The 16878-nt window shown below is 33.4% G+C and overlaps 1 protein-coding gene across 1 annotated transcript; it reads left to right on the top strand.

Annotated features, from left to right (window-relative positions):
• Nucleotides 1-11438: 11438 nt before the first annotated feature.
• On the top strand, nucleotides 11439-16611 carry LOC105326439 (homeobox protein Hox-D4a). Its single transcript, XM_011426484.4, has 2 exons — nucleotides 11439-11975; nucleotides 15295-16611. The coding sequence occupies exons 1-2, from the start codon at nucleotides 11528-11530 to the stop codon at nucleotides 15600-15602; spliced, it is 756 nt and encodes a 251-aa protein (XP_011424786.2). The 5' UTR covers nucleotides 11439-11527; the 3' UTR covers nucleotides 15603-16611.
• Nucleotides 16612-16878: the final 267 nt, after the last annotated feature.

Here is a 16878-nt window from a genome sequence, read left to right as displayed (position 1 = left end):
TCATTTTCATTTTTGGTCTGTTCGTTACATGTGTCTTCAACTACCTTTGGTTTTTTTGTTTTCGTCATCTTTTGCCCTTACCTTGTCTGCCAACCTCTTCTCTCTTTCCTGTTTTCTTTGGAACATTAGTCTCCATCTCTGTATTTCAATTGGTGTTGGTGATGGTGCTGTTGCAACTTCTATGGGAAGTACCGGAACAAAATGATTCGGTATCCAGTTCTTATCTCTCGTGTCCTTCCTTGTTGACGTCCACATCACATATTGTATTGTACCACTGCAAACATGTCTTGGCATTATCAAACGATGTATATCTCTTCGAACATTTGCATTTCCTCGTTGAGGATACACTGAAAAAAGAGGATTTCCAAGAATACTTGCTAATGCAAACACTTGCCAAATGCCAATGTAGCTCTAATCATTGCAGGCATTAATTACTTCATTCTGATATATTTCAGTGACAGTTTCTTTATTAAGAAGAATGCTCGGGACATATTTTTCTAAATACATTGCAAATGCAACCGACAAGTCATTTATAATGCTATTTTCAGCAAGTCCTGCTCGGAGATGTTCATTTGACAAGTAAAGGTCCTTGTGCATGGCTAATTCAAATACTATACGAACTCTCATTTCCTGGCCATAATTCTCGTGTCCAAAACCCAAAACGCTTCCTGTATATGGCAAACAGTTCCCATCACCAGTCACAACAACTGGATAAATTACTGAGCTTTGTTCAACATCTGCTGGATAGGGATTCAAAACATCTTCATCTACAGACAATCCAGTGCTCAAAATAGATGGAGTGGACCTAATCATTTCAAACTCAGCTAACCTGTTTTCATGATTCATGCAGAATTTGCGGATCTCATCAAATGTTTTCAACTTTCCAAGAGTTAATAATAAGTCCTTGAAAAACGCTGATCTTAAACATGAATCAGATGGATTTCTCAAATCTTCTTTCACATCTTCACAAGATTCATTTCTCAAAGACGCAGTTCTAACATCTTCGTCCTGCGCTTTTGAAACCAATGGGGCCTTTCTGGCCTTCTTATTTGGCTGTGTAGAGATAGAGATTTGATTTTTCATGAAAACAAACTTTTTTAATGCATGACCTTGATATTCATTTCCTGCAGTACATGTACAACTGACTTCTCAAGAGAAAATTTCTCCGAATTGGTCTGTGATGATCTGGTGTAGTCTCATTGTATTTGGGACTGCTTTGAGGAATGGCATTGCTTCTCTAATTACATCGATATCCTTTTTTTTTGGGGGGGGGGGACATAGTAGAGTGATATGTTCAAATTTTCATTTTGTAAAGTCTGTAGGAAAGATTTTGTATCTGGAATGTCGTTGGAGAACTTTGGCATTAGCAGTCCTTTTAAGAACCCCAACAATCCCATCTGGGACTCCTTTGCCATATCCAGACTCATGGAAATTCTAGGTGGCATACTTAATTCCTCTTTTAGCAAGTTGAGGTAAAAGTTGCCTTTTTGTTTGTACTGTGTGACTGGACCATCGCTAAATATATGCAGAGTCTCAAGTGATTCATTTTCCCTCTGCATTTCATCGAGAACAGGACTAAGATAGGCCCACACAGCAGCTGGACTGTGATCCATGCTTTCAGAGACGGTACAAAATGATTTTACTTTGGAATCTTTTCCATTGTATGAAATACCTGTATGAAGTGTAATCTGAGCATGAGAGGCGCCAAAATGCATGCACTGAATCTCCTTCCCTATTTGGTTTGGTAGTTGTCAGCAAAATCTATATGGATAAATCCTTCATTTTGCTCCAGATTCTCTTTCTGTTCTCTACAGTGAGTCAGTTGGTTCCAAATATTGAAGGAGTGTTGTTTATATCTAACCATTTGATCAATGCACGATTCCTTCTATCAGGTCTCCCAATGTGTCCCTTATCTCTTCCTTGGCAGTTATTACAACAGTTTTTTCCTCTCCCCTCACCAATGCTTCCTCCCGTATTGTAACCCACTGTTTCCAGGTAACAGCCTCATTGTGATCCACCTTTATATCCTCTCTCAAACAGCTCATGTTTATTTCGCTGCATTTTGAGCATTTGCTGTACATGCACATCATGTTTTAGTACCACATGAAAATCTTTGTACCAATAGATGCAAACTGCTTGTATCTATGATGTCTCTTTTCAGTTAGGCGTCTGCCATAAGCTCTGTGTTTTCGTGTAATTTACATGCACATGTTTCTCTATCTGATTCTTTAGGGGCAATGACCAGAAGGGTTTACGTCTACAGAACTGTAGGTAATCTTTTCTTTTGTTTCAATTATGTACTTGTTGTACAATTCCTGTCGACTTGCAGTCAACAAACGCTTTTGTTTTTTCATCTTACGGACAGTAATTGTCTGCTTTATTCCTGGTGTCATTCTGCTGTTTTAATCTTTTTCAAAGAAACTGTGTATATCTTGATCAAGTCTTCTTCTTTTTGGTCAAAAGATTCTGTTGACGTTCTGTTGCGGTATTGTGCATCCCCATGCATTTTCTTGTTTTTTTTTAATAAGTCTGTATTTTCTCAGCACAGATGCGGGTGCAATTTCAGATAGAGATTTCTTGAATTTGTTGCTATACTTCTGATCTGAATATGAAAGGTGTTTTTATTAGTAAAACTTCAATATTTTTTAAGATATTGTAGGTTAAAGACGTACGCAGAATTTATTGACAGCATAAAAACACTGATTTCGGACTACAAATAACAATTTGTTGTTAGTTAGAGCAATAAAATTGTCGATTTATGTCTTCAAACACACAGTTTTAGTTTTCTTTTATACAGTAGTAGTGAATATTTTTCTTAAAACATTTCATTTTTCATACAAATTGACACTGACGGAAAAGGCTGCATATTTTGATAATGCAGCCTTTTATAGATACAAACAAATGCAAAAAAAAAATTGAAATACATATTAGAAATTAGTTGGTTTTTTTTATTCGAAATACTCTAGCTGAATTTCCACTGATTTTCTATAGAAAAAATCCCAGAGGCATCAAATTGTTCAAGACATAGTGCATATATACTGATATAATTGTAACTGGTGTTTGTAACACGCGCGATACATCTTGTACATAAAGTTTGATTCTAATGAATGTTACGTGATGTTTTATTAAGAATTCTTTGTTAATTTCGTAATTGAATTGTTATTCAAGAAGGTTATAAAAGTATCATTCATTGTTAAATCCGGAACTAGTGCATCTACTTTGAGTTATAGAACAAGCAAGGAAAGTTGTGAACCATGATAATATGTTGGAAATTAGAGTTATCGCTCTTCCACGAGGATGTTGTTCCTACGTACAGTTAATCGATCACGTCTTTCAAAAAAGTTTGTCCAATTAATGCTAGCACCTGTCTACCAACACAGCGTGAACAATTCAATAAATCAATCGATTCTATCGGTTTTATACACGGGTAATTATGCCGCACGGAGAATGCTAATACAATAATCGAAGAAAATAAAATCCCATGCTTGTCAATTTATCTTCCAAAATATAGCTAGACGGAAACCATGTGAAAAAAAATCACATTAGAATTTGATTTCGCGCGAATGAATTTGAAAGTTTCGAGCCAAACTAATGGAGATTTTAATTTGATTGAAGTTATTATATGGAATCGATAAAAAAAATTAAACTTCTTTAAGAAATTCAGTCAATGTAAAACAATACAATGATTTTCTTAACGGGGCTTTATGGACATTTCATATACAATTATTCTTAAATAATATGAAATAAATGAATAATATAACAAGATTGAATTGATTTTCATTATGTCAAGTATGAACAATTCTGTATGGATTACCGCAGAAAGTTTTATTATAGAATTCGCACGGATTCCTTGTCGCTTTTACCATGAGTATTATTGAATGAGACAAGTGCCTTATCCAACATTAGTGGAAATAAAACAGCATGCAATATACGCTTTATATTTGAATTCACTTTTAGAATTAAGGTAAATTTCAATCTCGTACATGTATTGCTTTATATTGTCACACGTAATTAAAGGAAACGTTAAAGTTGTCTAAAATTAAAAAAAAAAACAAAACGAAAATATGTTGGCTCCTGGTTTCTGGAGACAAAAACTCTTGTTGGCAAATCTATTAATACATTACATTATAGTGGTCATATGTGAATAAATTATTTTCTACGCATTGTAATCAGGGAATATTTATGTAAACTAATATTGTTATATAATAGGATCATTGTTTTAAACTGCAGATGTTGTTATTTTGATAAAGATATTTGTGATTAATATATGAAAGCAATTAAAAATGGTTTTTTTTTTATGGATTCGAACTTTAAAAAAAGGAGTTTGCAAGATATGACTATCGCTGTAAAAAAAAATGAACAATTACCTTTTTCCAATCTACGTACATGTACTTAAAGAAAGATGCAAACAATTAGCTCAGTATCTGACTAAAGTCCAACTTATGACGAACGTAGCATGAGTTCATTGGCAAAGAACAATAAAAATCTTATTAAAAACTACTTCGATTCAGAAGTTACATGCAAAGGAAATATATTATCAAGTTTTGGAAGACATAACGACAAACGGACAGACAGACAATGACAAAAACATTACGCTCCCGATATTCAAATCGTAGGGTGGGGGATTAAAGTTAAACCATATATACGAATTAGCAGAAAATTAATCAGAACCCAGCGTCTGAAAAGGTTAGAATCGTACAATTACAATCTTCATACCAGATTAAACACCCAAATCAAATTTATTTTTGATTTAACTTTATCTTATATATAGCTTCAGACGAATTTCAAATCTTGGGAAAAGTTCAGTCACAGACAAATGTCACAGACTGAATAAGTCTTTCTAGAAGCCAGGTAACCGCTCCCCAGAGACGCCAAATCCAATCACCGCAGAAACCATATAAATCTTGAAGCACTGTACATCAAAATCAATATTTTTCAATCGTCTTAACAAATAAACCCAATTTTAACTGCCAAAAAAAAAATCAATAGGTCTTTTACATGCTTTTGAAATACACACACACATATATATATGACAAAATTATTTTCCAACAGTCCGTTGAAAATTCCAAAATCTCAATCTCTCTCTCTCTCTCTCTCTCTCTCTCTCTCTCTCTCTCTCTCTCTCTCTCTCTCTCTCTCTCATGTGACGAATCTCTTAGATCCGTTTTTATTGTGACGGAAAGATTTCTGTTCGCTGGATGATATTGTTTAGGGTTTTAATAGTGATAACCGTTGGTCTGCAATCATTTATAATTCTTCTTGGAGCTAAAAGACGCTTCATACGGCGCGTAAAAGGCGATGAAACGTATTTATCAACTGACAAAATATCCAGAATACGGTAATTTTGTAAGAATGATAAATTCTACCAAACGGCATCAAAAACAAGATTGCTGCTCTCGTGATGGAGGGAAATGAATGGTCGATGTCACTTCTTTTCGCGTCGTCTCACCAAAGGCGGTATCGACTCCAGTGTTCCAGCTTCCACGGCCGCGGCGAACACAGCAGACGTTCAGTGTGGGCTATAACCGCACAAGTTCTACCGAAATCAGGACAATCATAAAGGAACCACATTCCGCTTGTCTTAACTTCATTCAAATTATGGAAAAGTTTATACGTTAACTTCATTAAAAAAATATATTGGGGATGTTTAGAAGTTGCTCAACTCCTTTGTGTTTCTTAATTCCTCACTTCTAGATTTTTTTTTTTAATTTTATGTCATATTTATTTGTATCCTTATTTGTATCAATATTGATATACACGTACATTGTTTCTCTAATAGAAATACTGTATACCGTATACTAATTGTTTGGTCGATTCTGTTTTGCCCCTTAAAATACTTGGATGGGTGCTTTATTTTGATAGTATCATGTATTTATAATGATTGGTATTATCTCAAATTGAAAAAAAAATAGTTTATTTTCATTTCAAATTAAAAATATTAAAATAACTTGAACTCATGACAATTAGCCTTAAGTTTAACAAAATGCGGGCTACGAGACCTTAGAGTTATATTCCTAATTTTGATATTTTTGATAATGTAGATTATTTTTGAATTAACCAGTTCTGTATTTAAAAGAAACTTAACAGTATAAATATAATGCGAAATGGAAATATTTCCCCCGATTTTCTCTGTAAACGAAAATACAAATTTCTTACCCTAAGTTAGTTTTGTGGCAAATAAAAACAAAAAATCCCAAAATATACAAATTTACAAGGTCAATGAATAATAAAATGATTTGAAACTGTTAAAAAAACCTCTCAAGTAACCAGTTATCTCTTCAATGTCCTCGTATTTTGGTGTTATGCTATTTTGTTTTTGCAAGGCATGTTTCGCCCTGAAGCACGCGTGCATGTGTGTGAATGTTTACGCTGCCGCGTGCTACATCTATCATTCGCGCTGTGTTTGAGGAAGTTTTTGTAAAATAAATACGTTATTGAAAGGTTAGAATCAATCACGTTTCCTCCAATTCTCAGGAACAGACTAATGTAGTCGATATTTAGTTCTAATGAATTCTCAAACTGCCAGGAGATGGGGAACACGTCGGAAATGTGTTTATTTAAAATTCTACAAAGTGAAGTTTTCGGTATTTGGTGATAATGAAAATAAAAACAAATGTGATTTACGGTGGGTTTTTTTCTTTACCATGCGCAGGAGCCAAAGAAATGTGTTCAGTTAGCCGAAGTACATGTACGCAATATTTTTTTCTTCGGTAGTACTAGTTTTTGTACAGTTTGACACTTTCTTTTAACCACAATAAATTCCTGAATACCAGATGTACTATGCTAAAAATTAAATTAAGTGTCTTGGTGTCAGCAGTAACATATGAAATGTACATTATAAAATATACATATCAGCCACCGAAGGCTTTAGTGAACTTTGTAATTGTTTAAAAATATGTTTAATTTTAAAATCCTTTTTTTTTTAATTTAAATTTTTAATTACTTGTTTTAATCCTCCCTCAAGGTGTTCAATTAAGGTTGTTTGCAATGATAGATTGAAGTATTTCATTGAGTAATTGGTTTACTAAAACTGCATATATTTTCAAAAGTACGCATTTTTAAATGTTATTTTAATCATTAGATTCGGTTTACTAAGTTTACCGAACTTGTATTTCACGAGTTTTTTTGTTTTTTTTTTAATCTTCAATATAAGTGATTACTCATTTCGAAATGAATTTTGTCCCGAATCGCAGGAATAAACAAAACATTTGTACTTTCATTTCAATTAACTGTTTATTTATATACTCTTGTATATATTCTTTTCTTTTCCAAGGCAACAAACTTGATTTAACGCTCTTAATTACATGTACATGTATATCGTAATTAAGTTTTCATATTTTTAAGGTGTAATCTATCTATATTTACATTAATCTCTATACAGAGAAAATAAAAGATGAATTAATTTTTAGTTTGTATTTGTGTTGAGTTTAATATTGTAGTTATTGTCTTACATATATTTTCAAAGAAAATTAAACATTTTAAAGTTTACTCGCAATATCAACAAAAACCGTTATTTTAATTTCAGCTAAAAAGAGTATGTTGAGGGAAATAATTATTTTTATCAGTACATTAAGAGCAGCGTACTAAACCGGTTTTTCTTTTCATTTTAAATATGTTTGCAGAAAACAAATACTAAACTCGTCTTCTGTTGGCTCTTTATAAACAAACTTTGGTGCACACTTAACAAGCAGAATAACCTACAGGTACTATATACATTTTGTACCTCTAAAACTAAAAGAATTAAGTCCATCAATTAATCGTCACTGATAATAATAAACTAGTGACACTCATGATACTGCTGTCGTGTACGGAGTTCATTTCTAACCCAGGGTTCCCCTGACAAGTTTACACGGTCTGTGAATGCTTGACATACGTACATTATATCTACATTAACTGACACAGCGAGGAAACTGTTATCAACCCGACTCTACCAAGTCCCAATGTCTAATTTTTCTTTGCCGAAATTTAAAAAAAAATTCTTGAGAAAGATCTTTAAAAAAAAAATAGGGCAGGTGAGACAGCGATTTATCTCAATAAATAATAATTGCTACATTCCAATATTTCACAGTCACCATTAATATCCTTGAAGTTTTGTCAAAGAGGACTGAGAATCGCTCAATGGGAATCTAATTGCTCATGAAAAGAACCGCTTGTCTTTTGGATGAAGTTGAAAAATGTGTACATTAATAATCCGGGTCCCCCCTGACAGTCCCTCCCCAGAAATATCTGACCAAACAATGACCCAGCTGTCCCCCTGACCTCCCCCAGGCGATGGTCAGCTCCAGAGGCGATTGGAGGAGGGAGAGATAGCGCCGGCCTGTAATGAAATGATTATTACTAACTACCGAGGGGATATAACGGAACAGCACGCGGTCGTTCGCCCCCTGTTTGCTGCAGTTTGTCATGTTTTTCTATATTCCGTGTATTTGTTTTCGGCAAAACAATCGCCATCTCCAAGAAGTTTTTCAATAAATTATGAAACTCTTAAAGAAAATAAAACTTAAATAATTAGTGTTTAAAAGATTGAATGTTTATGACGAACAAAATATCAATGAATTATTATCTATTTAATTTTTCCCCCTTAATTTTGATATTTTTTCAAATTTGACTTTAATTTTATCACTAAACTTTCTTTAATTGACGGTCTTTTTGAAACAAGCGATTTGATCTTTTAATTCAATTTGATTTCATGATCTAGTGAACTCTCGTCTGATTTTTCTTTACAGCATTTCACGGTATTATACGTGTAATAACCGACACAGTCTTGTTAATTTAATTAAAAGAATGTGTCAGAAAGGACGATGAACTTGTTTAACAAGTTGTATGTGAGTAAAGAAGTATATCAACAAATCCAACTAAAATTAAATTTTATTTGCTTTAAATAAAAAAATATACATTGCATATCGTATTTCTGCACTGTTATTCTCTGAATTCAATCTGCTTCGAGCGGGAAATCAATTTGAGAATTTGAGTTTTTGAGTTGTTAAATGATTAATTATACATAGTTTTTTTTATCTTGCAGGTATTAATTGTATTAGTTTTTAAAATGAAAAAATAAACAAGAAAAATATATATTATTCAAAGTATGAATAATAACCAGTTGACTCGCTGGGAGGATTTCGGTCCACGACAAAGACAAAAAAAAAGTTGTCTTCAAAAACCCTTTGAAGACGAGCTAGAACTAGAAAGGCGCATGTTTGTCTTTGAATACAGACTAGAAAAACAAATCACCTACATGTTTTTCCTCCGAGTTGGGACTGGACAGACAGCTTTGGCGATCAGAGTTCATTAATCAGTAGATTTGATCGAGATAATCCCGGGGTCGGGATGTACCGCCCATGGGGTAGGGACCGCGCGCAGAGACATGTAATTTGTCATGTTTTGCGTGCCCCAATGTGTTTCCTTGTTTTTGTGTAATGTGGAATTAAAAAAAAAAACAAATTTTTATGGCCTTTTTGACCACTTCGTACAAATTTTTATGGCCCTTTTTTATTGCAGGAATTATCGTTTACAAATTGGTCGACTGAATACACTACATTAAATGTCACACGAATGATTGGTGCTCCAGCATGTATTTCCTTAATCCTAATAAATTGTCCGTTGGTATATTTTCTTTGAGAAACGGGTCTTAAGTAAATAATCTTATCTTATTATTTCAATCATGCTACATGTAGGTTCTTATTTTCATTTTTCGACCGAATGAACTTTTCAAGATTATAGCACGTTACAGTTTTTAGATTAATTGAAATAAAACTATACTTTTATTGAGGTATATTTCTTATTTTCGAAAATTATGCATTACTTTGTATTCAGATTAATCCCAAATACATAAGCCTAATTTCACAATGAAATTGATTTAGCAAAAGTGAATAAATCTTGATCTACTCTACAATCGGGTTCAGCATTGATTTGAGGACGGTATTTATCGGATGCTCATCATCATTTAAGGAATCTGTTCCTCGCTTTAGTTCGCCAATAAAATGAAGTTCCAGTATATAAATCTGCACCAGTAACATCTACGCGCTATTTGATTTAATGTCTGTTGTGTGCACATATGGATGGATGTGCAAACTTGATAGAGAGGCTGCCATGGGTCCAGATTCCCCTGACATCCCTACTCTGTGGGTAACACCTGAGTCTGTAACATTTGTGGCGTACCAGCCCTGTAATTTATCTCCCTTTCAATTATATACAACCTGTGTATGATTCCTAATAAATCACGGCAATGTTGTATGAAATACGTTGTATTTCTCCGAATTCTTAGATTCATAGAAATACGAAATTTTATTCAATAATAATTTCTACTTATTCCTGCATGTCAAATTAATTCCCTTTAACAAATTACATAATGAGCAAATCTTTTTTTCAAATGCGTTTTCAAAACAAAAAAATGTATATGCATATAATGCACCAGCATGAAAAAACACCACAATATCGGAAATAATTTTATACTTACTTCCATATATTCTTGGTTGATCTAAATTTATATTTTCCTTTGCGTCAATTAATGAACTATATTGAAATCAATAAATTCAATTAAATTCTTTAATATATATTGATAATGATATACATCATCAGTTTAACTAAGTGTTTTGTGATTTTTCTAAAGTACGAACTATTTCATGTATCTAATCAATATTAGCGGCTATGTCCTTTTCGCAAGAAGAAATGAAATGTTTTTATGTTCTTTTAAAATTTTTAACTTAGTCTTAATAATTATGTAAATGTGTCTGCCATTCAAATAGAATATGCCCGCTTATTATTATGAAATTAAACTCATTTTTGAAAAGTCGGATTTTTTGGTCTTTATAATTATTAAAAAGCTAAGATATAGCATGTGATAACGTAAAAACTATATCAAAAAAGGTATATGTTATGTTTTTATTCTGAAAAATAATTTTTTTTTTTAAATAAATAGATTTTGTAATTATTTACCCAACCATGTAAGAAAAAATAATATTGTTAAGGCAGGGTTACATAAATTACTTTTAAATTCTAAGAATACATAAATGTCGAGTTTATTATTAGGGAAAATATTCCCGAGTTTCTCGATGTTGAGTTATATAAATTACTTTTAAATTCCAAGAATATATTAATGTCGAGTTTATTATTAGGAAAATATCCCCGAATTTCTCGTTGCTGTAATACACACACCGAATTCTCCAAACCTGTTTTTGTTTGATGTTTTCCGACAGGATAAAACTATTTATCATGATCTTAAATCCGTTTCCTAAAAACATGATGTTAAATAAGATTTACCCCAAGATCCTGATTATTACAACGGGTTTTCGGTATTACAATATACTTGTTATTAGATAAAAATATTTTAATAGCTGTACATAGCCATAGGCCAGTGGCGGTACGTCAACATTTCAGCGTTCTGCTTGAGCGGGCTGGGAGAGTACACCCATTGGCTATACAAAACCACGTGACAAAATGATATAGAAAGATGGGAGGGCTAGCAAGTGAAACTAGAATATGTGTAGTAACGAGTTGGAATTATTTACAACCAATTCGGTGAAAATTAATGGCCATGAGTTCGTTTTTGATGACTTCGGTTCAATATACAGAACCAAAGTTTCCCCCTGCCGACGAGTTTTCCCAACAAAGTTATATTCCAAATCATGGAACAGATTACTATAGAAGTAATTATCAGACACATTACGGATATCCCGATCCGAGGAGGTTTGACGATGACAAATATACCCCGAATCAGTACGGAGGATGTACCAGCAACGCACCTGTTTCTCCGCCACAACCCTCACCCCCTGTCTCCAATCACGGCGGGGGTGGAGGGGGAGGGGGTACGATGAACGGATTCGCGTCCTCACAATCCTCCACTCCCAGCCCCCCGCCCGTCCCCTCCCCAGATGAAAATTCCTCACCCCTGTCACAGAGTTCCTGTGCTCAGCAGCAGTCAGACGGACAGCCGGTTATCTACCCCTGGATGAAGAAAAGTCAGGGAAACAACCCAGGTAATATATAACTACAATCTTGGTCCTAATTATTCTGTTTGCTTTCTTTTTATTTTTTCTCTTTCGCGTGCAATGTGTCAAACGTCTGATGTCTGATTTACATTCGGTGTTTTTGGTAGTTGGGGCTCCTGTAAACACAGACGGCATAATGTTATTAATAATTTATTCGTTATGATTACGAAATATTCGCTCTGTTTGGTTCGGAGAGTTAATATCGGGACAATACCGTGTAAAGGGGTTATGTTACAGATTCTACCTGTTCTTTAGTTAAAAAAAGGAATTAGAGGGAATAATAAAATCGCCCATAGTTATTTAGAGAGGAATAAACCCATCAGACAATATAGATTATTGTAGTAAGGTTTTCCAGCGATGCTCGCGTGCCGAAACGATCTATCATAACACAAAACTATCATAATGGCTACAAATTGCCTATAAACTGGAATTAAGAAGCATCTTCTCACCTCCAGGTTTAATGGGGAGCTATTATGGCCAATAACCATCGTAATAAATCACTGGTAATCACAATACAAAACCCCGTGTAGCACGCTCGGTGGAGGGCCTCTGTTCCGGGTGTTAGAACCACTGTAACGGATTGACTTTTCACAGGACTAAAATTTCAGGCACTCAATTAAAACTCAATATTCTGAGAACGTTCTGTTATAAGAGGGCAAAGTATATAATAGAAGGAGGCCTGTAACCATCAACGCGTCAAGGAGCGGTCTCTATGTCTATCTGGCATCACCCTCACAACCTTACCCTCGTAAAAAACCTACAGTTCAATTACAAAATACATCTGTGTATATCTTGGCCTATTCAGGCAATGTCAGAAACTTGTCATGGTTTTTTTTTCAGGCTCTGAGTGCAGTGCTCTGTTGTACTTTGTTACCCCCAGTATTTCTTTCCCCCTCCCCATCATCTTGTGTTATTAAGCCTGATTAATTGTAAATTTCATCACTCATGTTTTCGGATTAAATTGAAATTCCTATCAAGTGTTAAAAGATATTTTCTGCCCCGCATGTTCAGACATTTTTTAAGTGCATCTTCTGACATTTTCCGGCATAGCATTTTTTGAATATCGATTTTCCTCCAAAATCTCCCGACATGTCGACAAAACTTCAACCAACCTTTCAATTAGTTTTTGGATTTTTGACATTTCAATTTAACATTCATTGAAAACCTTTAAAAATGTTTAAAATGAAGGATGTATCTGATATAAATTCATGAACTTCTGCAATTTTTATATGTTTGAGAAAGAGAGAAATGTTGGCATTTTGATAGCGAGACACTAAAAATCTTTAGTGAGTATCTTAGGTATTAAACGAATAAAATTATATTGTACAAAATGCTATTCCACATGTCAGCGTGTTAAGATTTATGAAGATATTCCTCCATTATAAACGTCATCTTTGGATATTTTACAGTCTCCGTCCTGTGTCAGCGGTCTAGTAATTAGGTCACGGTCCGGGGAGTGGGGATAGGGGCATAAATTAACTCAACCCACAAATCCACTAAAATCGCTCTCCTTTGGGTGAAAAAACAAAACACAAAAACACGGATCAAATTTAATAAAAAATTTAAAAAACTTATTTTAAAAAAAAATAATAAATAAAATATTTCATTAAAACTACATCATTGTACGACATCAGATACTAGTAACCTAATTATTAAACTTGCCATAATACATCACAAAGTTCTCTCTTTCAACATTAATTCATCCGAAGGTCATTTTAATATTAATCAGTATGTATCAAATTCCGTTGTCAGTTTTCATTATGAATAAAAGAAATGAAATACACATGTCAATTAATCCTTCATGTGGTAAAAACATAATTATGTTTAAGTAATGATCTCAAAAGTGCAGCGTTATTAATTGTAACCGGGCTATTAACATTCAGCTAATTGTTTACAACGAGATTCAATAGTACAAACGTCAATTCAGCTTACGAAATATATTTTTTTTAATTTTACTGTTCCTTTTAAAGTAAATTACTGGGCAATATAAAACAACGGTTTGAAATTTTCCCCTGTTTTAATTTATAATTTTGAAATCTTATCCACGAGTTTCTCTATCGCGTATTAGTACGAGAAAAGAATGAAATAATTCAACAACATATTAAGCTAGGCCTATAGGGTATGTTTAATACATGAACAAAGTAAATGGAAATTAAATACGAATTTTGTTCAACATTACTCGAAGCAACTTCGATATTGTTCATTATTTGAAATGGTCAGAATCCCGAGTCTTAACACTGATGGAAATGGACGTACGTAGAAAATTTACAGAAGTTCTTGTCATTTTTACAAGACTCACGACTAAATATAACTGTCAAGTTTTAAGTTAGATTTCGTGTTTTCCGCTGTTTATGAATACAAGGTCACCCTTCCCAGCGACCTCTTAGCTTGTAATTTCTGAAACGAGTAACAACAAAAATAGGGTTCTGTTCGGTGAATAAATTTCACACATAACTTTCTAAAATGCGGAAACCGAAGCAATCGATCCATGTAAAAAAAAATACTTTACATAAAATAAAAGAATGGAAACATGGGAGAACATATGTGTGTCTTGAACAAATATTTTAAAAATTATTCGATTAATAAAAGAAAAAAAATATTTTACAGTGATTAAATGATTGAAAATAATGTTTGAATTAAATTGGTTGTTAATTCCTACATTTATGCGACCGATTTTTTTTTTATTTATTTGGAAAGGGAGATTTGAAGTCTAATCATCCTGTAATCATCTTTGTTTTTAGTAAATATTTAGTAAGAAAACCATCCCTTTATTCGTGTTGAAATTTCTTGGAAATGTACCATGGTCGTGTACAGAAAAAGTTTACAGCAAATTGAACTCGGTCTACGACATATATTTACGTAACATCGACATTTGTATTCAGAATGTTATTTCCCGGATTTCCGTGATCCGTCTGGTTCGCTTTCGGTATTTACCCCGCTATTTCTTGGTACAAAGGTGCTGACTGTATATGTCACTCGTCCACAAATTGTTTTCTCGCTGTCACTATCAAAATTCATATATTTACGTACACAACCAGTTTTTGCCGCCTAATTGATATGCGACAACAGCCAACCCATGGCGACGTTCTAATTGTTTTGAATTAAGTTTTATTGCACTTTAAAAATTCAATCTGAATTCAATTAAAATCTTAATGCCAAATAAACACCATGCACATATTTGTCCGATGAAAAATTTGAATTCATGTATTACAAAATTTGTATTGGAGAGTATTTAATATAAAATGAACAAATTTATTGTTTTAATGAGAAAAAATAGTATTATTTTCATTTTTTTTTTTCGTTTCAGGAAATAATTTGGTTTCGGAATCAAAAAGGAATCGAACCGCCTACACAAGACATCAGATTTTAGAGTTGGAGAAGGAATTCCATTTCAATCGGTACTTGACGCGGAGGCGGCGAATTGAAATCGCCCATACCTTGTGTTTGTCCGAACGACAAATAAAAATCTGGTTTCAGAACCGGAGAATGAAATGGAAAAAAGAACATAAACTACCGAACACAAAAACAAGACTCATGGAAGCCGGAACTGGGCTTCTTGATCCGACTCACCATTTTACTCATATGTTGGGACATCCGGATTTAACTCAGATCTAGTCATTACTGTGTTCATAAACTATAACGCCATCAGTTCAAAGGAAACTTTATAAATCCAGTGTGACTGTGTAGTGTATGAATGTGCTGAACATACCAAAGATTTACTGATTGCCGAGAAAATCCGGACTTTATCCTCCCCTGAAGTGTTTGACGATACTGCAGCTTTGCTGTACAAATAGCATAATAATTTATACAATTTGTGTTTCAATATTCCCTAAGGACACAAATTATTGAGAGTCAACTGACAGAGTTGGACAGGTGCTTGAAGACTGCAGATTGTCCTGAATATATAACACTATACTAGTGTTCTCGCTGAGAGAGTTCGTGTATTAGTATATCCAATTAATTAACAAATTAATTAACAAATCCGTTTTGTTAAGTATTACTACAAACCAAAGAAATGCCTCTGTTTTTTGTTTATTTATATATTTTGTAAATATTGTTGTTGTATAGATATTATTTTATATCAGATCTGAGGTGTGTATGATACACTTCTTTGTGGTTAACACATGAGGTTAGTACACACCATTTTCCCCTCGATATTCCGTAACATTCAGAATAATCGCGTTTGACTAGTACTGTCTAAACAGGAGTAAAATTAATATGGACTCAATGAAACTGGATATTAATCGAAAGATTATAATCCCAAAAAAATTTTGATTTGGTTAAAGAAAAACATATTTTTTTAAAAATCAAAATCACTTATAAAATCAATAATGTTTGGTACGTTTTTCGGCTTTTATTGGTGACAATCTTGTGTGTGCTAATAAATGATGAATGTTAAATTATGGAATTTTTTTACGAATTCATCAATGTCATTCTTTTTTCCACTTATTGTTATTACTGAACTTAGAATTTAAGTCCACCTTTTAAAGTAAACAAAATCTGTTTTATATAGCGCGTCTTGTATCCCTGAGATCTACTAACAGTGATACCACCAAAGTCACTGTTCAATTTGTGACCGATATATTCATTTTAAGAAGTGAATAAAGCCATGTTTTTTATAATGCATCTGTTTTGTGTGTGATTTATGCTGATATAGAAGCTGCAAAATGATGTAGAGAATTTTTATTGCCAAAAATATATTATAACGTTCATTCCTTTAAAAAAAATTCAATATGGCCCAGTAGATCATCACAGAACTTTGATGATACGTACCGTGCTTCTGTCACATCATGACGAAATCTGAGCCGGTGTCATGAGTCAGATTAAACAAGAATGGATATTTTCTGCCAGGCAGTGGAACATGTATATGATTCTACCCCGCTGGTGCGCT

The sequence above is a fragment of the Magallana gigas genome, chromosome 5 (assembly GCF_963853765.1).
Source record: "Magallana gigas chromosome 5, xbMagGiga1.1, whole genome shotgun sequence".
NCBI lineage: Eukaryota > Metazoa > Mollusca > Bivalvia > Ostreida > Ostreidae > Magallana > Magallana gigas.
This window is presented reverse-complemented; position numbering and strand designations above follow the sequence as displayed.

Coding starts and splice junctions, on each gene's coding strand:
- LOC105326439 (XM_011426484.4), top strand. CDS start 11,528: ATGGCCATGAGTTCGTTTTTGATGACTTCGGTTCAATATACAGAACCA. Junction 11,976..15,294: donor AAGTCAGGGAAACAACCCAG/GTAATATATAAC, acceptor TTTTCGTTTCAG/GAAATAATTTGGTTTCGGAA.